This window comes from Penicillium longicatenatum (genome assembly GCF_028827895.1).
Source record: "Penicillium longicatenatum strain IBT 33135 chromosome Unknown contig_7_segment0_segment0, whole genome shotgun sequence".
Taxonomy (NCBI): domain Eukaryota; kingdom Fungi; phylum Ascomycota; class Eurotiomycetes; order Eurotiales; family Aspergillaceae; genus Penicillium; species Penicillium longicatenatum.
This window is the reverse complement of record NW_026643124.1, coordinates 479,147-503,134: the sequence shown is the minus strand read 5'-3', so window position 1 is coordinate 503,134 and position 23,988 is coordinate 479,147. Positions and strand designations below refer to the sequence as shown.

General features: G+C 49.9%; 9 protein-coding genes across 9 annotated transcripts; 4 read left to right on the top strand and 5 right to left on the bottom strand.

Annotated features, from left to right (window-relative positions):
• Positions 1–1,540: 1,540 nt before the first annotated feature.
• Positions 1,541–3,842, top strand: N7484_010466 (WD40 repeat domain-containing protein; the record flags this gene model as incomplete). The annotated part of the gene is made up of 3 exons (XM_057120853.1): positions 1,541–1,799; positions 1,859–2,350; positions 2,401–3,842. 3 exons carry the CDS (start codon positions 1,541–1,543, stop codon positions 3,840–3,842), a joined length of 2,193 nt encoding a protein of 730 aa, XP_056966607.1.
• A 574-nt stretch (positions 3,843–4,416) lies between these two features.
• N7484_010465 (uncharacterized protein) lies at positions 4,417–5,227 on the top strand (the record flags this gene model as incomplete). The annotated part of the gene is made up of 2 exons (XM_057120852.1): positions 4,417–5,034; positions 5,093–5,227. 2 exons carry the CDS (start codon positions 4,417–4,419, stop codon positions 5,225–5,227), a joined length of 753 nt encoding a protein of 250 aa, XP_056966606.1.
• A 505-nt stretch (positions 5,228–5,732) lies between these two features.
• N7484_010464 (class I myosin myoA) lies at positions 5,733–9,764 on the bottom strand (the record flags this gene model as incomplete). Its single annotated transcript, XM_057120851.1, has 5 exons — positions 5,733–6,028; positions 6,195–9,272; positions 9,338–9,383; positions 9,448–9,681; positions 9,762–9,764. The coding sequence occupies 5 exons, from the start codon at positions 9,762–9,764 to the stop codon at positions 5,733–5,735; spliced, it is 3,657 nt and encodes a 1,218-aa protein (XP_056966605.1).
• Positions 9,765–10,793: 1,029 nt separating this feature from the next.
• Positions 10,794–11,207, bottom strand: N7484_010463 (uncharacterized protein; the record flags this gene model as incomplete). Its single annotated transcript, XM_057120850.1, has 1 exon — positions 10,794–11,207. The coding sequence occupies one exon, from the start codon at positions 11,205–11,207 to the stop codon at positions 10,794–10,796; it is 414 nt and encodes a 137-aa protein (XP_056966604.1).
• A 152-nt stretch (positions 11,208–11,359) lies between these two features.
• N7484_010462 (OPA3 family protein) lies at positions 11,360–12,302 on the bottom strand (the record flags this gene model as incomplete). Its single annotated transcript, XM_057120849.1, has 3 exons — positions 11,360–11,377; positions 11,413–12,186; positions 12,243–12,302. The coding sequence occupies 3 exons, from the start codon at positions 12,300–12,302 to the stop codon at positions 11,360–11,362; spliced, it is 852 nt and encodes a 283-aa protein (XP_056966603.1).
• Positions 12,303–13,507: 1,205 nt separating this feature from the next.
• N7484_010461 (CDC5/polo family serine/threonine-protein kinase) lies at positions 13,508–16,919 on the top strand (the record flags this gene model as incomplete). The annotated part of the gene is made up of 2 exons (XM_057120848.1): positions 13,508–13,810; positions 13,863–16,919. The coding sequence occupies 2 exons, from the start codon at positions 13,508–13,510 to the stop codon at positions 16,917–16,919; spliced, it is 3,360 nt and encodes a 1,119-aa protein (XP_056966602.1).
• A 351-nt stretch (positions 16,920–17,270) lies between these two features.
• On the top strand, positions 17,271–18,507 carry N7484_010460 (NAD(P)-dependent alcohol dehydrogenase; the record flags this gene model as incomplete). The annotated part of the gene is made up of 2 exons (XM_057120847.1): positions 17,271–17,399; positions 17,458–18,507. 2 exons carry the CDS (start codon positions 17,271–17,273, stop codon positions 18,505–18,507), a joined length of 1,179 nt encoding a protein of 392 aa, XP_056966601.1.
• An 89-nt stretch (positions 18,508–18,596) lies between these two features.
• On the bottom strand, positions 18,597–20,481 carry N7484_010459 (uncharacterized protein; the record flags this gene model as incomplete). Its single annotated transcript, XM_057120846.1, has 4 exons — positions 18,597–19,727; positions 19,788–20,098; positions 20,150–20,225; positions 20,272–20,481. The coding sequence occupies 4 exons, from the start codon at positions 20,479–20,481 to the stop codon at positions 18,597–18,599; spliced, it is 1,728 nt and encodes a 575-aa protein (XP_056966600.1).
• Positions 20,482–21,371: 890 nt separating this feature from the next.
• On the bottom strand, positions 21,372–22,559 carry N7484_010458 (uncharacterized protein; the record flags this gene model as incomplete). The annotated part of the gene is made up of 3 exons (XM_057120845.1): positions 21,372–21,859; positions 21,917–22,494; positions 22,543–22,559. The coding sequence occupies 3 exons, from the start codon at positions 22,557–22,559 to the stop codon at positions 21,372–21,374; spliced, it is 1,083 nt and encodes a 360-aa protein (XP_056966599.1).
• Positions 22,560–23,988: the final 1,429 nt, after the last annotated feature.

Sequence of the window (23,988 nt, the reverse complement as noted above, 5' to 3'; positions counted from 1 at the left end):
GCGCTTAAACCGAGTTTACCCCGCAAAAACTTTAGCATACGATATTGTAGTCCAGGTTGAGGTCATTGATCGGCCAATTGAACCTTTCACAGTATGAGCCTTGAGGCGGGTTGCTAAACCGCATTTTCAATGGGTAAGTTGTGCTATCGAGCCGAACCAACGTCTACATGGTTCCAAATTTTCCTGCCATCTTGTATTTGGAATCCAGGCCTATAAATCTTATCTTAGGCAATTATGTACGTTTTGCATACGTTGGGTGGGGTTCATGTTACATCTTACATATGAGCTACTTTTTTCTATGCACGTAAAGCGACCTCGGGAGGTTTGAACCAGGGGGCTGCTTTTGGGTCCATTCTCGGATTCACAGTTAACATTAATTTGAAAGATGGGCTGAGATTTCAAACTCACCTATGACTCCATTCTACGCATTTGAGAGTGACTTGCACTGCCACATTAATTATGCCCCAGATATAGTCTCGCGTCTCGACTGCTGACTAAGTCAGATCACGAGAACAATTAATAATGAACATAACTGAGAAAGTTGCCTGGTCGCCTGGAACTTTATTCGGACATCTGCAGCAGACCTGGCGCGAGGATTATCCCCCGTTGGGCGTGCATTCCTCGCACTCTCCACCCCCCACTCACCCCTTCCGTCATCTTACATCCCGCTTATCAGCCTCGTTTTCCATCCTGGGATCAGATCACCGGAGTACAGAGTATACTGCTAGTCTGCCCGCTTTGATACCTTGCGCCATTGTCCGTGCAAAAGTACGAGAGTTCGAGGTTTAATGGGACACTGGGAAATCACTAGGGGGGTTTTTTTTTTTTCTTTCCAACTGATCTTTCTCTCGCATGTCCGCATTTCCCGACTCGAGGATCCATATTTTACATTGCCCATTCCTCTGAACTGACACGGCGCGCTAACCCGAAATAACGGCCTCTGTGCTCAGTCCCATCCGTTACTCCGTCTCATTAACGGCCCACACATTCCCCTCATCTTTCTCTTCTCAACACTCTGCACTTACCACCGCGCCACCCTCGTGCGGTACCCGCGATCTGATCGCCGAGTTCAATCGTCGCGGCATTACTTTCTCACCCGCATCACAGTATCGGCTTGGGCCGAGTTGCGCCACGCAGAGTGGGGTCATCAGTGTCAGCGGATTATCAGTGCTCAAAGAACCAGGATCTGATCCGTGATCCCGGTCCAAGATACTGCGCCATCTCTACTTCAGCCCGTGTAACCCCCTCGCTGCCAATCATTCGTGGCGTACCGGACACTTTGGATCGACCGTGTGCATCGTGCCTGTCACATTTCCTCCCTCTGACTTGCTTTTTTTTATTTTGGTTTTTCCTTTTCTTTTTGCTTTGTTTTTCCCTTCCAATCACCCCATACGGGTCCTTGAAATCCCCATGACGGGCGATGCTCGGTGACAGCAATTCTGCACCTATTCGTCCGTCATCCGACCTTGTGCATTCAGGCACCCAGGATATACCTCGAGATGGGTCATGTGATAGCGCAAGAGCGCCAACTCATCAAGTTATGAACGAATTGTCAGATCCGACCACAGGCAGGCGCCCTGTTTTTAGTGATGCTTCGAGTATGGACGTTTCGCCTGCTTTCTCGCCTGCCCCACCATGGACTGGGATACCATCCGAAGATGACCAGCGGTTACATAGTGTGGGAGTTGCCGCTCTGGCTGCTGTCTCACAATACCCACATCCCGTAAACGAGGAGAGCGATTTTTTTTTGGTATCAGAGGTTGTTGGCGCAATGACGGGCAGTGCTCGTCCTGCTTTTCGTCATCCCCAGTCCACGGAGCTAGATACCGACTGGGATAGCTCTGAGACAGACCATCAGGGGGGAGTGTATTTGGGAGCGCCGAACAGCATGTCAGAATCAGAGCCCTCCTCCGGGTCTCCCCCTCGGATGACGAAATGGAAATGGACAGCATCGTGAATGATCTGATTGAGCGGACTGCGACGTGGGAAAATATTGCTACAATTGAAAATGGTCATGACTATGCCAAGAAGGACATGGTAATGGACTACGAGCCTCCCTTTGTGGACTATGCCTCGTCGCCTTCTTCTGGGTCCGATGATGATCTAGAGGATTTGCTCAAGTTCTATCCTGGTGAAGAAGAATATCTGCGCCAACGCAAAGGAGCGCGATCTCCCGTGGCTTCCATGCATGATATAAATCTGGACGAATTTTATGATCATGTCACTTATGATGACCCTGAAGTGGACGTCCCACAGCCACCTGGGGATACTACTACCCCGACAGGCCCTTTGGCAGAGGAGGCACAAGAGGTTACAGATACCCACCCTGCATCGATCATTCACACAACCAGTAAGTCATGAGCCAACACTCATAAGCCAATTTACACCTAACAAATACAGCTTTTGAACGAAACCACACAATCGACGAGTTCATCCATCGCTGGATGGTCCAATCCCGCAGTGTACCTTCTGAATTTCACTCGGAGGGCAGGATTCCCCCGCAATTTCGCCCACTGTCAAAAATGATCAATTGGAGGCCACCTCGAAATATCTACCGACCGCGGACAAGTAAACGCTCATTTTACGATCTTCAGCAGATTCCGTGGACCGAAACTTTGAAGGTGAAACGGGCGGATGCTCGATCACTCCGCGATGCTTGGTACACCTCCTACCATAACGTTAACCATTCACAAACCAGCCATGCAGAGCGGCTGCCTCAAAGCGAGTCATTCTTCCAAGCGAAATCCATGCACACAGCGCACAAGGCTTCTATTGAGCACTTTCAATTGCGAAACCTAATGTCAGTCACGGCATACAATACCATTCAGTTTGCCAGTCGGGGCAAAATCCACTCGTGGGCCCCGGCCTTGGATAGTTATAGCAGTGTCATCGATCTGAGTCGCCCAGACCCAGACGTGGGGATTCTCGGCGCAGTCAAAATTTCCAGCATGAAGTCCGCACACGGTCTTACCATCGCAGGCGGGTTCTGTGGCGAGTATGCGGTGCAGGCGTCAGATGGTACGGGTTCTGGTGTGCGAGGATTGGTGACGCCAGACTTCAATGATGGCATCACGAACCACGTGGATATCATTCTCAATCGGACCGGCCGATCGCCGATCTGTGTGTTTGCATCGAATGATCGCCACCTGCGTATCCTGGATTGCGAAACAAACATCTTCCTGTCGGATCAAGAACTATCCCGCCCGATCAACTGCACTGCAACATCCCCTGATAGTCGCCTTCGCGTGGTGATCGGAGACTCCCCAGACGCATGGATTATCGAGGCCGATACCGGCCGACCAGTGCATCCTCTCCGAGGCCATCGCGACTTCGGCTTCGCCTGCGCCTGGTCTCCGGACATGCGCCACATCGCCACTAGTAACCAAGACAAAACAGTCAATATTTGGGATGCGCGCACCTGGCGCGTACTTGAAACTATTGACTCCGACATTGCAGGCTACCGATCCCTTCGCTACTCTCCTGTAGGCGGTGGCCCGCGCACACTCCTTTGCTGTGAGCCAGCAGACCGAATCTCCATCATCGATGCCCAACTCTACCAGAGCCGCCAGGTGCACGACTTTTTCGGTGAAATTGGTGGCGCAGATTATTGCCCAGACGGCAGTACTATTTGGGTCGCCAACACCGACCCTCACTTTGGCGGGTTCATGCAGTATGAGCGCCGCCAATGGGGCGCCACCTATGGGCTGGCTGATCTACCGAATGAGTGGCTGCACGAGTCAGAACTTGAGCGAGATGACCGGTGCATGCTGAGCTCCCAAGAGAGAAAATTACGATTCCTGCGCAATTTGACCGATGAGGAACACGACAAATTTTGTATTTAACCTCGGCACCTTTCCCTTGTTGTTTTTTTTTTTTTTTCTTTCCCATTTGTTCTGCCTTGCATCTGATACCCTGGGTTTTTTGGTGTTGTTGGATGTCTGCACTACCTTTCCAGATAGAGTATACCGCATATCGCATCGGATCTGTCACACTAACCAGTTGTCTTATCCAATTATTATTTGCGCTCATTTCGTATCCACTCGGACAACCTATCGGAGGTGGCACACGTAGCATGTTCCCATTTTTCAGCTGATCAGACTATTGATTTCCCCTTCCCAGTTGGGCAAGTCGGTATAGTCGCTCCAACATGCCTAGCATTGATGAATGCCTGATATGTCGAGCATACGTACAGAGTACATATGCAAAGCCCACGTCAGTTACCGTCTGCTAGTCTTAACCCCCGATTCTTAAGTAATTAAACCCGAGCTGAACGGAGCTGAAACCGATCTGGATCGGCTCCACTCGCCCCGCCACATCGCAATCGCTGGGAAAGCTCAACGTAAATAAACCACCCCGCCCCCTCTTACTCTCTTTCCCCCTCCATATCCTATCCAAATCCCCATCGACCCACACAAAATGTCCTACAACAGAGAAGAATTTGGTGGCGGCGGCTCCTCCGGCTCGAACTACTACGACCAGAACGCCGACTTCAGCGAACAGCCCCGCCACGGCCACGGCCACCACGGTGGTGAAGAGTACCGCGGTGGAAACGACGACTACCGCGGCGGCCAGCAAGAGTACCGCGGTGGAAATGACGACTACCGCGGTGGCCAGCAAGAATACCGTGACACACGCTACAACGGCCCGGACTCCTACAGCGGCGGCGATGATTTCTCCTCCGCGGCCCGACACGCCAATGAGCACCACGGTGATAGCTCGCACAGCGGACTCTTCGATAATGCCATGTCCTTCCTGAATGAACGCAAGAGCCAAATCCAGCAGGGCGATTACGAGGTTGATGAGCAGCATGCTGTCCAGTCTCACCAGGCTATGTACAATAGTGGTAGCTCCGAGGGACAGAGCCATGACTCTTCGACTGTTGGTGCCGGTGCTGCTATGCAGGCTTTGAAGATGTTCACTGGGGGCAGTGGTAGCTCCAGTGATGGAGGCTTTGATAAGAACAAGCTGATTGGAATGGCTATGTCCCAGGCTGGAAAGCTGTGGGATGAGAAGCAGTCTGGCGGTGCTAGCATGGTGAGTTACTTGTGGCATATTGGGATTATGATGCATTGTGCTAATTTGTTTCTGCTAGTCTGGTGACAAGCAGTCTGCTGTTAACAACGCTGCTGAGATGGCTATGAAGATGTACATGAAGAGCCAGGGTGGTGGTATTGGTGGCACTGGTGGTGCTAGCGGTCTTCTGAGCTTGGCTTCAAAGTTCCTTTAAGTTTGCCGTCGTTGCTGTCCTATGACGTTAGCTAGCTAGGACGAATGATGGAATTTCTTTACCTACATGCCTAGCTGCAATGGAGGTTTACATTGAATACCATCTTAGTACCTTATAGTCATAATGACTCACATGAGGTAGTTGCTATGTAGATAATGAAATCTATGAACATATCATTGATCGTTTAAATGCTAAATCTTGCGCGGACAGTATATTGAAGTTAACTTTCTAGTTTGTAGAGACTACCAACAACCCTAGAACAGGAAGAAGGAAGGAAGAATGAGAAATGAAGGGGTAAAAAGAAAAAGAGAAACCCGGCTAGCCCATGCCCAACAAACAGTAGAATGACAATCCATCAATCATGAAACCTGAATGCACACATATACCAGGGGTTCTTTAGAACACAAAACCAAATCAATCACACAAAAGGCCTAACGCTAAGCGCAAAAAAGAAGACCTCTGAAAAACTTGAGACCGACTAGACTTAAAGAAATCTTGCTTGAATCTACCAGTCGTCATCATCCTGCTTACCCTGCATAGCATTCTGTCGAGCACGCAGTGCCTCGGCTAGACCACCAGCCAGACTGGCGTTGGAGGTGCTATTCGGTGTACCGCGGCCACTTGCACCGGACGAGTCGCCTGAATTCATGCTTACGGCACTGTCACGGGGAGCGGGGGGAGGAGCGGGTTTCCGACCTGCCATGTTGGGTCGCTTGGCAGGGGGAGCGGGTGGAGCGGGTTTGCTCTTCGCAGCGGCCACGGCTCCGTTCGGAACGGGGCTGGGGGTTGCGCGAGGGGCGACTGGGGGAGGAGGAGGGGGGTGCGGGTTTGGGAGTCGGAGCTACTTGCTCCTCAAGGTAGGCTTCGGGAGTCCAGCCTTGAGTGGAGTTTGTCATGTCCATGCATAGCCACCATCCTGAGAAGTGTTAGTTTCTGTTTTCATGAGCCACTCATGAAGGCAACATACCATTTCCTTCCTTTGATACAATCTCCACAATATCGCCAGTCTTGATAGACAATTCATTTGCACGGTCGCTGTTAAAGTCGTACAAGACCTTCGCGGTGGGTTTCTTCGAGGCAGGGGGTGCGGTTGGAGGGGGTGGGGGAGGAGCTCTTGCAGAGCCCGTAGACGAGGTGTGAGAATGCGAAGCCCGAGTCGCAGCAACGGGCTGAGGGACTGGGACCGGGACTGGGACAACACGGGCTTGTTCTGCTGGCGCAGCAGCAGGGGTGGGTCTGGGTGTTGATTGAGGCAAAGGCTGTGCAGCAGGTGCAGGTCTACGTGCAGCAGCAGAAAGCTTTGATTGACCACCTCCGGGGCCACCAGGACGGAGAAGTTTGCCCTTAGTGACTGGCCGAGCAGCAACAGGCTTCGGCCGAGGGGTAGGCTTGGATACAGAATTGGCTGGCTCACCCGCAGTGGTGTGGATCGTGCTACTCTTGTAGCTGTCGATATTGCTAGACCCGGGGTCTTTAACGGTCTTAACCATAGCCAACTTGCCAGGCTTCTTGTTGTATTCAATGCTCTCCCCAATCTTAAGATTCAGGGATCCGCGCAAAGCAGTGTTCAGGTGAGTGAAGAACTCTGTTTTGAAAACACAGTTCACCAATGGGTCTGGCTCTTGAGCCCCAATCACCAGGGAGAACCAGTCATCCTTCAGGTTGGAGGTGCTGACCGCTTTGATGGCCCCAATTGGAACAGTGCGTTCAGACGAAATAACAAGCTGGTTGTTGACGATGCCCTGGGCCACAATGTACACGTGTCGATTTGTCAACACAATAATGCGAGGAGCTGGTTTACTAGAGCGACCAAATTTGGACACAAGTACTTCTCCTCGGCAAGAGAAGAGGACCTCTTCTGAGCTGTTGATGTTGCCACCGCTGCGGATCATCTCACCAGGGCCACCGTTGTTACCGACACCAAGGTAGTCGCCAAGGAAGCGACGAGAGCCAAGAAGACTCATTCTTCGGCGCTCCTTGCGACCTTGGAGAATCTTATGTCCCTGGTCACGTACTTTGATGAACTCTAAGCCACCAGTCATACGGCGCCAGAACCGTTGAATACGGATGGCGCACTCGATACGGTAGCGAAGGTAGTTACGCCAAGCACGCTGGATGCGAATGGCCATGTTGTGCCAGTAGCGATCACGCATGGCTTCGAGGGCAAAGAGGGTCTCGGGTGTCTTCACAAATACCTTCGAGATACCCATCTGGTACTCCTCTGCAGGGATACTGGTATCCTTCAAGATCTGCTTCGCACCGGATTCCGCATCACCTGTCCATGTGTAGTCACCAGCGTATGATGTTTTGGGAGACAACAGGTAAAATCGCTCGACAAATTTGTCAAAAGTCTGACGGTAGGCAAAACCAGCGCGGCGAATGCGCACGTTCTCCTGGAGACCAAGATATTTAATTTGATGCAGCACATTGCCGACATTGTATTCCTTTGGGGCCTTGTTGTCGTTTGGTTTAATAGTTCGGATATAAGAGGGCTGCGCCTTCATCAGCGTAGCAACAAGGTCGTTGGCCGAGGCCTTGATCTTGTCACCTGCGGTAGGAGGGCGACGCTTGTCATCCTGGTTCACCTGGTTCGGGAAGAGGTCGTGGACAAACTGGTTGCTGCTAGATCCAGCCAGATTCAGAAGATCCTTCAACAACTGGTCCTTGTTCTTGTCGGTCATGCCCTCAACGGCGTAGCTCACATCACCAGCGTAATGCTTGATAATGAACTGGCCTTGGCGACCCTCAAAGTTGGGGTTCTGAGAAAGGAAGTTCAAACGACCAACGAATGTGTTATCTGCAGCACCGGAATCGGCGTGGGCCGTTGCGCAGGCATCATTCAGCGCAGCGAAGACACCAGGAGGTCGCTTATCCTCGATCAAAGAACACACCACCTTATTATCAAAGTACTTGATGGGGGTCCACTTAATCTCTTCGCGAGCATATTCGTCTTGCTCTGCTTTCAGGGTCAACTGGATGAAAATTTGCTGCAGCTTCTCATTGACATAATTAATGCAGAGCTGTTCGAATGAGTTCTTCTCGAAAATCTCGAATCCGTAAATATCCAGAATACCAATGGAGTTGGTCACCGACCCACGAGCAGTCAAAGACTGGTTCACACGAGCCACAATCCAGTCAAAGAGATTGAAGTAAATCGCCTTTGCCAAAGCATCCCGAACAGCCATCGCTTGCACGGTGTTAAGCGGAACTTCGTAGACAGAACCTCTGCGGCCTCCGCGCGCGGTCTCCATCAGACGAATAGTCAAAGCCTTGTTCACTTGTGCAGCATCGACCTCCATAAGATATGCGACAAAGTCTACCACGGACTGATCCGTGATAGATGCATTGCCGGAGTCATCTTCAGTGAATTGAACGTTGCCAATCCACAAAATCGCCGCTAGCATGCGGAAAACATTGTCCTGCTCCGCCTCACTCATGCCAATCATCTGCATCGCATCCAATGTGTCCTTGAACTCAGCCAAATCGTCGATTCCCGCGACATCGAAACACTTCGATCGGCTCGTGTAGAGGTAGGATTGCGGCTGCTGGATACCGAAGCTATCTCGGTACTTTTGAGGTGCGCCCTTGGTGAATTGGTAGAAAATGTGGAAGTTTCGTTCGTTGGCGATCTGACCAACTACTCGCGATTTCTCCAGCAAGTAGTTTGTAATGTTGGCTCCGACAGGCTCGCCGTTGGCATTGAACTCGAGTTCGAGGTATTTACCAAAACGAGATGAGTTGTTGTTGCGCAAGGTTTTCGCATTGCCGAACGACTCCAGCAGAGGGTTCGTTGCTAGCACCATGTCCTTTGTCTGCTGAATTGACGAGTCGCCGCCTCCGGAGACGCTGGCGATATATTGCATGATCCGCTTAGCGGCCTCGGTCTTTCCAGCACCTGACTCTCCCGAAATAATAACACATTGGTTGTCCTTGTAGGACTTCATGTTGTAGTACGCCGACTCCGCGACTCCGAATACGTGGGGGGGAACTTCGAGACGGTTCTTGCCGCGGTAGGAATCGAGCACTTTATCGGTGTAAATACCCACTGTATATCAACTTATTAGTATTCCAAATTCCCGAGTGTACAAGGCGTTGCATTCGATCACTTACGATCTTGGAACGGATTGACCGAGACCAAGACGTGGCCGATATAGGTCTGTTCGAACACCTGTCAGCCTTCCTCGTGCGCCTGTCACCCCACCTGCGATAATGTCCCTTACATAAATCTCGCCATGCTCGAATCGCATTTTCAGGTTATCGTTGATCGCCTCATTGGAGATCTTGCTCAACAGTGTCAAGTCCGAAACTCCGATCTCCTTCTTCTTAGAAGTCTCAAAGGTGGCCTTTTTGACCTGCGGCTTGCCGGATTGGCGGCCATCGCCAATATCGGCGGCTCCTTTAGAGCGGCCAAACCGACTCTTCTTTTCCCCGCCTTGCGGGCGTCGTGATTGACCCTATGTAATCACAACCGCGGGGTCAGTGTCGGAACTTCGTGCTAACGGAGAAGGGGGATTCCCCCGAATGACCGGCTTACCATGATGTGTCAAACTCCCAAATCTCGCGCCCGGCAATTGGGAGACAAATGAGAGAAATATGCTCACGAGGAACTGTTGGAGAGAGTTGGGTGTCTAATCGCCAGGAGTGAAGGGCGGACTTACGTACACAGACAAACCCAATCAAACAAGCTGCGCCACATTAAAGGGTCTGGGTCGGCTGCTGCCTTAGGGGGCGAATTTCCATCAAGATCTATATTATGACTGGCTCTTCGTTTACCCGCATTTCCACTGCCTAAAATTGTTCCAATGGTATTCAATCTTTTGTATTACGTGTGCTCGATTCTATGTAGAATATCTTTCCCCATGAGGCTGTTGTGGCTCGTGCGAGTAATAAATAGCAACATCGACGTCATTGGGCATGCACCGTTCGTAAGCGCCCGAGTCCTTGCGTGCATCAGGGTTTGCTTTTTACCAGATCGTAGAGTTTTAAGCGCCTTCAAGCCTCATGCATCATAATTAATGCTCGTCGAAAAACACATATACCGAAACACGTGGTTGCATACTCGGGTGGAAATCCATTGATACTATCATGTTCCTATAGTTAAGATATGGATCATTGGAATATGAATGCTTGTATTTCACCAAAACTTCCTCAATAATATGAATGAATCCACTTTTGAGTCATTCCACAAAAATTCGATGATCTTCTTGCCATCATACTGCATTCCCAGATACGTCTGCAGTAGAGTCGTGATTTGGTCAGAATTCCTCGATTGGCTCACGTCCCGCAAAGATGAGGAGATGCATGCCAGAATATCATCAGGATGGGCATCATCCGCTTGACTCCCATCACTCGTCATGCGAGTGAGTATGGTCAAAGGTTTGTCGGCGCAGAGGGGTGGTAGATTCCGGAAGCCCGTGAATTTGCGTTCCATATATATTCGAATGACATCCAGAAACTTGGATGTGTCGGAGATAGGTAGAATAGGACACGCTTTGGGGGCATATTGCATCATGCTGATATTCAATCGGAGTTAGAACAGTGTCTGTCATGCTTTATGGGGTGGTGCTCACATAACTTCAAGTTCCATCAGGTCGTTCAGCCACCAGGTCTCGTTAGACTGACACACCGACGAATCATCCTCAAGAAAGAGAACAATCGCAGTGCCGAAGGGTTTAGAGTGGCTGAACTGTAGGAACTTCTCAATCCTACTAATTGTAACCTCTGGGGTTGATTTCAAGCAGGCAAGGCTAAAGACGAGAACATCAAGCACGATCGATTGGCAGATGCTCAAATCAATTTCAGTAAATTTGAAGTCAAATAAGACTGAAGGGCAGCTTTTGAGACCTGTGGCTGCGCCGAAATGGCGGTCTTCCCCACTGCAGTTAGAAGCTTTGAAAATCGGACGAAGAATATTCCATGCTGGGTGGCCCGGAAGAGAAGGAGAATATGAGCCATGGAGTTGGAATCTGGTAGATGACATTATGGATGAATTTTGGAGGGATGTGAAAGGTGAGTTATGTACAGAATTCTAGAGAAATAACAAATGCAATAGTAGAGAGGGTATCAACGCCGACACAGAAAACCACGTGCGTCACTCAAACAGCAAATGGCTCTAATTAACAACATCCGGTATCAACAATGACAAGCGCTCTATATGTAAAATGGAAAGGAGTCGTGCTTCTTACGAAGTCTTCGGCTCCGGCGTTCTTTTTTTGGGCAGATGTAGCGGGCTGTTCAACAGACGCGTCTGTCGCTTTCGAGTCTTGCGACGCCGCAGTCTGCGGGAGGGTCGGTTGGGGAGTTGGCTCGGGTGTCTTTGATTCCTGGCCGAATGTGAAATACGAGGTGACACTAGACCACCAGGTCTGCTCGACCTCGGGCTCGTCCAGCTCCGGCACCTGTTCCCACACTGCCCGCGGTAGGATGCGATGAGTCGACTTGGACTTTTCCGCACGTAGTGCTAGCAGTTCTTTCTCCAGGGCAACCAAAGCCTCCCTTGTCGTCTTCTCCGATTGTTCCAACTCAGCAAGACGCTCCTCAACACCTTCCCGCCGAGTGCTTTCTTTCCGACGGGATCGCCATGCTTCGAAAACGATCAACCCGCCCGCCACGAGGAAAAGGAAACTTTCGCTAATGAAATTTGCACCTGACTCAATTGCTTTTGACTCAGACAGAGGTCTAATGCGATAGTTGTGGGGCTTTGCCGCTTCCTCCGCTGCAGCTTTGGCTTTGGCTATTGCCTGCTCCTCTGCTTTGGTCTCGGCCTCTGTTTTCGCAGTCGGAGATGTGGGGATGTGCTTTTTTGCTGCCTTCTCAGCAGCAGCCTGGCGCTGGGAGGCGGTGTTGTCGCGAATTGAGCCTAGTCGTAGGCGCATATCGAACTTATGAAGGGCCTGCGCCATCGATACACAGATCTTGCGGAAGCGTTCATGTTCACGAGCTTGGGCTTTGAGATGGGTCTGTTGCGAACGGATGTCAGCTTATCGTAGTCCACAAGTTGAGACGTGGAACATACCGCAATTGGCTTAGAAAGGGTGCGAATCGCCAGGGATGACAGTTTGAGGGTGAGCGACATTGTGGCAGTAAGATGTGTGACCAAGACAATGCTTGCCTAGACCTTGAGCTTGACTCACGCCGTGACGTTGTTCAGGTACACTGCCCCCACTGTCCTGAAGGGGATTAGTAGATGATGACTCAGCAGCAAAATCCGGGCCAATAGGAGACTCGGGACTCGACTACTGAACAGGTTCGAGTCTACTTGATTATGAAATGTTCAGTTACTTAGAGCTTCATCTTCTCTGGTCTATTTCATTATATCAAACTCAGGCGTAGAACTTGTATATGTATATATCCATGTAGAGCTCATATGAGCTCGTGTGACCCTTCCATTCACACATGTGCAGTCTTGTAGTTACAGTTCGTAAATACTGCGAATCTTCAAAAAATGAATCGAGAATCTTACATGTAGAGATTTACATGCTAGATCCATTGGTATTGATAGCTGCAGACAAAAACCTTGGGGGTGTGAGGCAAGGAGCATACTTGGAGTTATTCAAAAGTCAGTGTTACGTATTGGTAAAGTACCTAGTCAACTCATGGACTAAGTGCAGGGTGACAGATCCACAATATATAACAGTCTACGGGAAATTCACCAACACTGAATGTACAGCAAAAATTGAATGTGATACGAAGAATATCATTGAATATGTTTTTGGAGTTTCAAGATCATCTTCCAGACAGTAAATACTGATTTACCAAGACTTCCAGGGCTGAAAATGAACATTTGGACAGTGAATGAATGCTGCTGGGGCGACACGTGATGATTACCTCATCGTGTCTAATGTTTATCGATTTCCGAATCGGGAAAACTATTATGGCCCGACTTCTGCACTTTGGCTTCAATCCTTCCCCACTCCAACTCTCGGTCGGGTTGCGCTCTGTGGCTCTGTGGGAGATTTGTACAGTTTTTGATTGTTTAGCGCTTTGCATTCCGGTACGCTCTGGCAATCCTTCGCCCTGTCCTGAAACCCACTCAAGCTCTTCGGTTTGCCGACCGGGTGGAGCTCGATAAGCAGTCTTGAAGCTGACCGTTCGGATGGTTGCAGGGATACCAATCTTGCTCAACTTGATACCCCCACCAGCCCTACCTGCTTAATATTCGCTACTTCTCATGACTTTAATGCCTGCTGTCTGATTCTGAAGTTCGATCGCAATCTGAAACCCATTGCGACCAACTATAATACCGACAAATGCGAAGACATCAAACAAATACACTTCATAATGGACGCTCTCTCGCCACGATCAACAAATCAGATGATTAAGCCCAAAGTCGTTATGGACCAGAAAATCGTGAACAAACCCGCCGCCGCTGCCGGTCAGAAGGCCTCCTCCAAAAACCATGCCGACCCGCCACCGCCACTAGTCCCAGAACCGGCAGATGGTGGAGAGCGATATGCCATTGGCGCATTCTTGGGGAAAGGAGGATTTGCCGTATGTTACGAAGGAACACTAGCACGGAATGGTCGTGTGTATGCGATGAAAGTCGTGAAGTCTCAGATGCCGCAAAAGAAAATGGAAGAAAAGGTAGGCATGCTGTTCAGGATGATCGGAGTCAAGCGTGCTGACAATATGGTAGTTCCGCACCGAGTTACAAATTCATTCCAAAATGCGTCACCCATTTATTGTTCAATTCTACAGGGCCTTTGCATTCGAGCAAAGTACATATGTGGTACTGGAGTTATGTCCAAATGGGTCAGTGATGGATATGGTACGCAAACGACGATACCTAACATTGCCCGAAGTGAGACGGTTCATGATTCAACTTTGCGCCGCCATGAAGTATCTACACAAGAGATTTGTTGCGCATCGTGATTTGAAGATGGGCAATCTCTTTCTCGACCACAATATGAACATTAAGGTCGGAGACTTCGGCCTTGCTGCCATGATTCTCTCAGATAAGGATGCGAAAAGGCGAAACACGTTGTGTGGAACACCAAATTACATTGCACCAGAGGTCCTGGACAAGAGCAAGGGTGGTCACACGCAGAAGGTGGACATCTGGTCCCTTGGTGTTATCTGCTTTGCCATGTTGACTGGATACCCACCGTTTCAATCCAAAACACAAGAGGAGATCTACAAGAAAGTTCGCAATCTAGCCTATGTGTGGCCGAAAGACTCAGAGAACAACAACCACATTCCCGAACAGGCAAAGGATTTGGTCAGCGCCTGCTTGAACCTCGTCGATGAGGAACGTCCAGACCCAGATGACATTGTTGAGCACCCATTTTTCAACATGTACGACGGCTGCATTCCCCGCCAATTGGATCCCGCCTGTCGATTCAACAAGCCAATTTGGTTAAAGGAACAGGCTCCGCGAGGTGACGTAATGATCAGTGGTTATGGTTTAGACTCCGATGAGATACTGCGTGGGTATGTATACCAGGTGGACGATCCGAGCCAACGCTACCACTCCTGCAAAGCAGCCTTCTACTCCCTCTGCGGTGTTGGACGGAAACCAGATGGAACTGCTCGCAAGTCTGTAGGACGAAACTGTGCGAAATCGGCCTACTCTGAGTGCGAGACCGAAGATGCCAGAGGCCTCCGTCCTACGGTCCCTCTTCCCATGGATTTCGTATATCAATGGCCACATGACTTCGAGGGTGATTGGTGTCTGATGGAGACATCCCGGAAAACGATCCCCACCGTGGACGGTGCTTCAGACAGTAGTATCTTATCGCGCCGAGCTGTATCGGTTCGCACCAATACAGCGGCTACCACCCGAACAAATGCGGCTCTTGCTGCTGCTCAGCAACGCAGAATGGAAACCCAGAATCACGCTGCGACACTTCGACAGCAGGGTCGACCTGGCGTGATATCTCCTCGCAAAGCCCCGGCAATGAGCGAGAGCGAGTCAGCGAGATCTTATAAGGAGGCTAAAGAGCCCCAACCCGCACCACCCTCGATTCCCGATGTACCTTCAGGTGGCCTCGCAGAGCGCCCCATCCGAACTCGACGCATGGCATCTGCCTCTCAAGCGCCGACCCGAGAGATTGAACGGCCGCAGTTAGCCAAATCTACGAGCATGCCATTTGGCCTGACTATTGGCAAGACTCGGTCTCAATCTCGAAAGTTGGAGGCTGCTTGTCAAGTGCCATCCATGCCGCCTCTCGAACCCAGGCTGGCAAGACCAGATGAGGGCAGATTGCTTAGCCGACAAACATCCTTGCGATCAGCATCTCGACCCGATTTGAAGATTGCGCCTGACAGAACAGAGCGACCGAAGATCATTAGTCCTACCGAATCGGTATTCACTTCCAGCACGCAGTCCAAGCCCGTGTCCACATCTCACGGAATCGGTCGGACCAACAGCAAGGGAAGCTCTTCAACCAAGGCTCGGTCTAGTCTTGGACTTAGTCCTCTCTTCCACCAGGAAGATGTTTGCGAGGTTTTGCCTGGCACCTCTTTGAGTGAAGTCAACACAGATTTGCGTCTTATGCTGTCGAACCTTGTTAGCCAATCCACTCGCCGGCGGACTGGTCCTCGAAAGCAGCCCCACGCATATGTGATAAAGTGGGTTGACTACACCAACCGCTATGGTATTGGATATGTGTTAGATGATGGTAGTGTTGGGTGTGTTTTCAAGGGTGAAAATGGCCAGCCAGCTTCCAGTGTCATTGTACGAGATGGCGAAAGACACATTCGCCGCAAGGCACGCAGTGTCGACAGTGGCGAGGAGAAGGGTATTCCGTATTCTGAAGCTGAATACCTGGTTCCTCGTAACGGAAGCCCGGTCGAGTTTTACGAGAACCGTGATGACGATCTGCTTGGTTGTCGTGGAATCCGGCGAGGATTCATCTCTCCATCTTTGTTTGACGCCAGAACGTCGAGAGTAATGAGACTACGCGTCAATGCGGGGAATGAAGCTGACAAGTCGGATATGGAGAAGGTCAAGCGAGTAAAGCTGGTTGACCAGTTTGGAAAGTATATGATTGGATCCTTGGGTCGCCACGGTGATGAAGGCACTGATCATGTCGCCAGCCACACCAGTGGTCAATTCATCAAGTTCTACCAGCGGCTGGGAAACGTTGGTATCTGGGGATTTGGTGATGGCGCTTTCCAGTTCAACTTCCCCGATCATACCAAGCTTGTCATTTCCCCGGGTCGGACCCGTAGCTCCTCGCCATGGATCGACTTCTACCATCTTTCACCCTCTGCGGCACGATATTTCTCTGCAAAGGGGAAGATGCATCCATCTGGATTTGATACCCGTGCTGTCGCATCGGATGAAGCGGCGACGTTCCTGAGCATCGTCAACGGAGAATCTCTCAACTCTATCGAAGACCGCATTCGTGAGATCTTGGATGCCAACTCCTTCCTTCAAAAAGTCACCTTCATTAAGGATGTCTTGAAAGTCTGGATTAAGCATGGACGCCTCGGCGGTCGTCCGATGTCCAGATCAGCTCCAGGTGATGTGCCTCCAGAGATGTTCTGGCAGGGCACTCAAGAACGATCGCAAAGTGGAAGCGCTGGGACCAAATTTGTCTGGGTTACCGTTGGAGCCCCCGATGGCGATGGGGAGTATCGTTCGGTGGTGCTCAAGGAGGGTGACAAAGAGAAGGAGAAGCGGGCGGCTATGGATGTAGACAAGGAAGTGGATATGTTGAAGGAACGACTCCGCGCTATGGGTCGTTGATATGTTGTTCATTTTGATATTTTACGACGATATGACCTTTGAGTTGTCTTTGATTCCCGACAATGGCGGCGTTATCCATAACCAATGGCATTTGATTTCCCAATTCTCGTTCGTACCCTTGTCACTCTATAATTAACCCCACAGTGGGCCAAGGGATATTAACCCATGCAACCCTGCAACCCCTCGGATTTCTGTCGTCCGACATTCTTCACCTCTGCAGCCGTTTAGACAGCAACTCTATTTTCTGTCTTCTCATAGGTCTAATAACCTCCGATCGTATGATCCTACGGGATCCCGCATATCCAGTATAAGAGTGATCCAGCGACGATGTTTCAAATCTCACTGTCCACCATGCAAAACCCATCCTGTCTACTCTACGGACCAGGCGATGTCCGTTTTGAAGATCAGCCCCTCCCAATCATAGAAAACCCCCACGATGTGATCGTCCGCATCGCCTACATAGGCGCTTGTAGCAGTGACGTACGCACCATGCACAACACGGCCCCCAAAAGCAACCTTAAGCTAAAATTAATTCCAGGTTCACTTCTGGCTTCATGGCGGCGTCAAAAATAATTACGTCTCGGAAGATGAGCCTCTAGTACTGGGCCACGAGGCTTCTGGCATCGTCCACGACGTCGGTCTTGAAGTCTTAAACCTGCAACCAGGTGACCCGGTCGCTATCGAGCCAGGTGCACCATGCCGACTATGCAGTCGCTGTAAACTAGGAAAATACAACTTGTGCCCGTTGATGAAGTTCGCTGCGTCCCCGCCTTTCCATGGGACGTTGACAAAGTATTACAAAATCCCTGCTGATTGCTGCTACAAGATCCCGCCTAGTGTGGGCATATCCTTTGGACTTGACGAGGCTGTCTTGATTGAGCCGCTCAGTGTGGCTGTACATTCTGTTCGCCAGGTTTGCGTACAACCTGGCGATAAGGTCGTTGTTTTCGGCGCCGGAACAATAGGATTACTATGTGCGGCTGTGGCACGGGAATTCGGCGCTTCGACTGTAATGTCCGTGGATATCAATCGGGAAAAGCTTGATTTTGCCCATTCGTTTGTTCCGAATGGACGCTTATCGTTTTCAACCGCTATACCAAACCAGTCCCTTTCGTCGGAGGAGAATGCGCAGTGTTTGAGGGGGATGCATCGGAGCTCACATTTTACAGAGTCCGATGTGCCTGGCTTCGATGTTGCTATTGAGGCTACGGGAGTCGAGGCTTGCATTCAGATGGCTATTCATTCGCTGAGGGTTGGTGGCTCGTTCGTGCAGACAGGAGTTAGAAACAAGAATGTTGTTTTCCCGATTGCCACTGTCTCGGAGAACGAGATCAGTGTTAAGGGATGTCATCGGTATGGGGCGGGGGATTTTAAGATGGCGCTCGAGTTGGCCTTTACGAGGAAGATTGAGTTGAAGCCGCTTATCACTGACATTGTTGATTTTGAGGATGTCGTTGAGGCGTGGGAGACCACGGCGCGTGGCGAGGGGATTAAGACGTTGATTCGGGGGGTTGGGTATACGGATGACCTGGAGGAGTTTGCATTGGAGAGAAATGGGACTTCGAGATATGGATCGCATTACGCGTGAGTGAGGATGTATATTTAATTATTATGGCTAAATTGATATGTTCTATACAATGTCGTCAATCGTCAAGCTTCCCTTCCACGGTTTCTGTTCTACCATGCCAGCGGGTTTCCCTGCTGCATGGCCTGGTCGGCACGAGCCTCAAGGTCTTTCTCATCGTCGATATTGTCCTTTTCATCGCGGAGACCCTGGGAAGTCTCCTGGACTCTGTCCAGGTCATAAGACTCAGTCAACAGACTGAATAGCAAAGCCACTCCGGAGATAGCACAACAGACCACCCAGACAATGCGCAGGCTGTCGGTATAAGCCTCCTTCAAATGCGATTTCGTCGAACCTTCAGCCATATTCTTGATCACCTGCACCAACCCTGATGCATCTTGGCTATAGGCGCTAGCCATAGGCGCAAGAGCAGGATATTTCAGGAGATTCTTATACATCTGATTCTGGAAGATAACACCACCAACCGCGACACCAATAGCTTGTCCCAGGGCACGGAAGAAGCTGAACATAGCAACCGCGATAGCCAGGTTCTCCGGTTCAGCGGATGCTTGAACCGCATATCCGATTGATGGGAACAGAATGCCCAGCCCCAATCCTGGGACGATATTCAACAGGATCCAGCCATAGGTACTGGTCTGCACTTTGATCAACCACATCAAACCCAGTCCAATGGTTGACACACTCCAACCCAGCCAGATAGCCCAGCGGTAGTGTCCAGTAATAGTGATCACGATACCAACAACGACTGCACTGGGTGCAACAGTAAACGTCTCAGGGAAAAGAGCGATACCCGAGAGAATAGGGCTGAATCCCTTGACGGCTTCGTAGTATAATGGTAGATAGTAGAGCGTGCACCACAGAATCAGACCTTGGAGGACACTCCCAATGAATGAAACCGTTGCTGTGCGGTTCACGAAGATCATAGGCGGGATGATGGGATCGGAAGCGAAACGATACTCGTAAAATGCGAAGACAAATAGACCTGCTATGCCGATGATCAATGGAACGAGTGTATGCCACGAGCTCCATGCGTAAGAGATACCGCCCCAGCTAATCGGGATAAGGAATGATGACAGACTTCCGACGAATAGGATCGTTCCGACGTAGTCGATTTGGCGAATTTTCTCAACGAGAGAGCCAGGCAGGACCTTCAGGTTCAGGAAGAGGAAGACGAAGATTGCTCCAATGCCGATGAAGGGAAAGTTGATGTAGAAGATCCAGCGCTGACGAGCTATTAGTATATTTCGCGGTAATTTGGTCCGTTGTAAAATGTAATTTCTCACCCAAGTAACATTCTCGGCAAATCCGCCACCTAGAATGGGACCTGTGACAGATCCAAGACTCCACATTGCGCTCATAATTCCAAAATATTGTCCGCGATACCGCAATGGCACGATGTCGGTGATAATCACTTCGCTTAAGGCGATGATTCCACCACCGCCTACTCCTTGGATGGTTCGGGCCACGAGCATATAGGTGAAGTTCTTTGCAACAGCAGACACAATTGCGCCGATACAGAAGAACAGAATCGCAATGAGGACCATAGGGCGGCGACCGAATATGTTGGAGAGAGATGCGAAGCTCGGTTGGAATACTGTTGGATATTAGCGATGAACCTGGCGCAAACAATAGTGGGATCGCGTACCTGTAGAACTTAACAAGAAGGAAGTTCCGCTCCAGAAGGCCTCTATAGCAGTTCCATTTAATTCTTGGGAGATGGTCTGAAATCGTAAGCTTGAATCTAGGTATTGCGGCTGGAATACATACCGGTAAAGCTACCGAAAGAGAAGTCCCATCCAAAGCCGCCATCAAGACTAGCACAGCCAAAGTAAAAAACACGAGTTTGCCTCGTTGACCAAGCTTGAATCCATCACCTGGCGGTGGATCAGTTGTCATAACAGAAGACGGTCTGCTATGACTTGTAAGAGGACCTCGCTTCTCCGACCCAACGGACGATGGATTAAATGAAGAAGGCATGTTGCTGAATGTCTGAGCGATCACAGACTAAGGCGATCATATGCCGCTTGCTCAGCTAATGAACAATAGAACAAGGTAAGGGGGTGCATTACAGAAAGGCTATATACAACAGACCGGATTTAAGCCGGACGCTTAAATCCCATGTTAAAGAAACTAAGGATCCACATATCTGTTCAAATGATCCCCATTTAGAAAAGGGTTCACCCGTCGCAAAGCTCCATACCGGGATACGCTCATCCTGATAGCCTCAGACAGCTGGTGGAGGTGTTGTAAAGTGGACTTTGGTGATTAAAATCTGCCAAGACTCGGGCTAAATACCCGCCGACACGGCGATCGGTGTAATCTCCCTCGTAAAGGACCCGCGGGTCCGCGGACTGAAGTAAATATCCGATCAGATTTGAATGGACCCAGCCGGATTTCGTTAGATTATGAGTCTCTTTGTCTGAACTCGTAAGCGCTATCCTATCGTTGTGGTCACGTAGACAGTCGATAGGAGTTGGGGTGTCCAAACCCGCCGATTCCTGTGATTATGCTGTTTGTCCCGACAAGACTGCAATGCAGCCTTAATGTCTTTTGTGGCGCGAAGTCTTACAGGAACCACGACAGAGTGATCGAAAACTCTACGCTATGTGAGAAACTCGTCTTTGATTTACTTGGATTTAAAACCGACTTCGTCACCAAACGGGCCAGACTCGCTGAATCTGACATGGGCTCCGACTGCAGAAGCAGGAAATATAAGAAACTAAAAACACCTCTGTGCCAGACCACACCGCACTTTACTTGATGCCTTGCGAGGTCAATGCAGCTTTGAAACTGGCCAATACTATGACGTCACGTCACACTGCCCATAGCGACTTGAATATCCATATCACCCCTTGGGAAAACAGCTCCTATTGCAGAGCCTGCCACTCACTCTGGACGATAGTCGGCAACTGAGCCACCAGACTGGGGCGTGAAGGCTTCCACCCCAACAATTCCCGTGCGCGTCGGGCACGACCACGCGAATTCATCCCCCAGCTGAGCGACTCAAAGCCAGCGTATTTCTTGGCACTTTCCAGATCGATTGGCTCGGCTTTCGCCTCTGGCAGGTACCCCATTTTGGCGGCTACGTCTGCCGTCTGCTGGGCCAGTTCTCCCCAGACATGTTCCCCATTCTCGGTAAGATAGTAAGCGTCAGAACCCCAGAGCCCCTCATCAGTGCGGCCTGCAATCGCTGCATCAACAAGCAGCGAATAAACATCGCTTAGATCGTGAACATGGACATTGTTCCAGATCGACTGCCCTGCTCCAATGATCGGACCTTTTTGTAACTGAAGCGTTACTTTCGCTAGTTCGTACACCTGTCGACCGCGTTGCGAGCATGGTCCACGGCCGCGACCTAGAGCAGCGTTAGCCGCCAATCTCGCTGGCGTGGGGGTGGGTGTTCAGGGATTACCGTAGATAGTCGGCGGGCAAATTAGGGCGGTTTTAAGGACATCTGCATGTTTCGAACCGGCCTCTAGCACGAGCTGGTCTACATTGCGATGGAATGCATGGTCGGGGAGTGTGAGGAGTTCCTCTACCCTGTCCCAGTCGTCGTAAACCTTCTCGCTCTTGTTGCCATAGATACCGCTGTCGCTGTCCTCGAATGTTAAAATCCCTGTTCCACCTGTGTGTAGCCAGTACCCAGGATTCTCTTTTGTGTGGCCGGCTACTAGACCTGCTGCGATTGCCTTTGCAGCGCCTGCATGATCGGAGGCATCTGCTGCATCTTTGTTGATTAATGTTAGCGAATTATTTGGTCCGATGAGACTTGCTGGAGACCCACGGAGGACAATGTCTGCGGCAGCACTTTCTCGCTCTAGGAGTGCTGAGTCGTCAAGACCACCAAGAACAATACGGATGTTCGGGTATTGGGCTTTGACCTGCTCTGCCTTTGCTGTGCTGCGAACCAGTGCAGAGTAGGAGAAGTTTGGGTGCCTTGAAACCAGGGTGGCTAAGGCGTCGCCGGCAATATAGCCAGTTACACCGGTGCTATGAGTAGGTAAGAATAGTTCTTGCGGCACAAATGATGGGACTCACAGGAAAATTTTGGTCATTTTGTGTGATTGGTTACTACCGTGCGTAACTGTATTTTAGACGTCAACACGCGAGGTCAGAACGTGTCGTGAATGAATGGTAGATCTGTTGATTGATCACTGAGCTTAGTGTAATACCTCTTACAAGCTCTTTTGAATTTGAGTATCGATGTATTCTTGATTGCTGGTGTCTTTTATGTCTTCCATGTCGACCCCGCATGAAGTCATCGAGAAATTTGTAAGCAAACGGTGGGGTTGAAGCTCAAATTGTACCAACAACTCCTTCGAAGGTTCATTTCACTTGATTTCTTGATGTATAGAAGCGGAAACTAAGCCTTTTTCATCATGGATCAACCCGTTTATACCAACGCTAAGCGACCATTAGACTATAAGCTATGCTTGTGGGTAAATGCCTCTTCTCTTACTTTCCAGTCGAAATGAGAGTATAGTAGCAAAGCCTTGAATTCCAAACTTTGATCTCTTATATTGGCGAATTGGCGAATTGGCGAATCGGAACAATTCCAAGTTCAAAGTTTACGACATGGTCTAACTTGTTTGCCGCGTGGGACCTGGTTCAAAGGCCTGTTACTTGATGTCGGCACCATATATAGGATCGTATGAAACTTTGTCATTTTTTTGACGTAGGAAAGAGGGCAATTCACCTTACTAGGAGAATGTTATGTACTTCATACGAGAAGAAACAATCCAGATCTTCTTGAAAGAAGAACTTCGTTCTTCGAGGCGGGGATCATCTTCCTACCCCTTCTGTTTTTGTCCTGGGATCGCCCCTGCTCTTCCATATTTATACATTACCCAGTCATTGGCGACTGATTCCATTGAGACTATTCATATGGGATCTGAGTTAGGCCCCCACGTCCTCAGAGTAACGCAGAATGAGACCAAGAAACGCCAAGCGACACCGATGCGGCCAAATTGAGCAATATCGCCCGAATCTCGGCTTTAACTTTCTAAGCTTCACTTACATTATTCACCTTCTAAATCCTATTTGCAAACAAAAATCAACGAAAGATTTTTACATTTATATGATCTAGATACTCAAACTAAGCGCAAACCCAGCAAGATTACATAGGTAGAGGACCCCCTTCTCCCGTCTTAATCAGACATAGAGAAGACCCATCAACTTAAACCCGAGCAGCTTGCGCGGCCCACAAACTAGTCCTATTTCATACAACTATCTCCAACAGACTGCTTGAACGCCAATCATAATCCTTAATCCGGATGAGAATTCTTCCTCTACCCACAAAGCACGCCCTTCATATCAACCCAACCCCTCACCCCATCCCCAGTCTGCCCATCCTCGGAGAAAGGAAGTTCGGTAGCCGTTAATTTCTTATCAAGCTTGAAATACATGTATTCTGTACATCTTCGATTGATAATGGTTTCATTCCTCACAAGTCCGCGGATCCTAGTACTAGTAATTCGATGACTT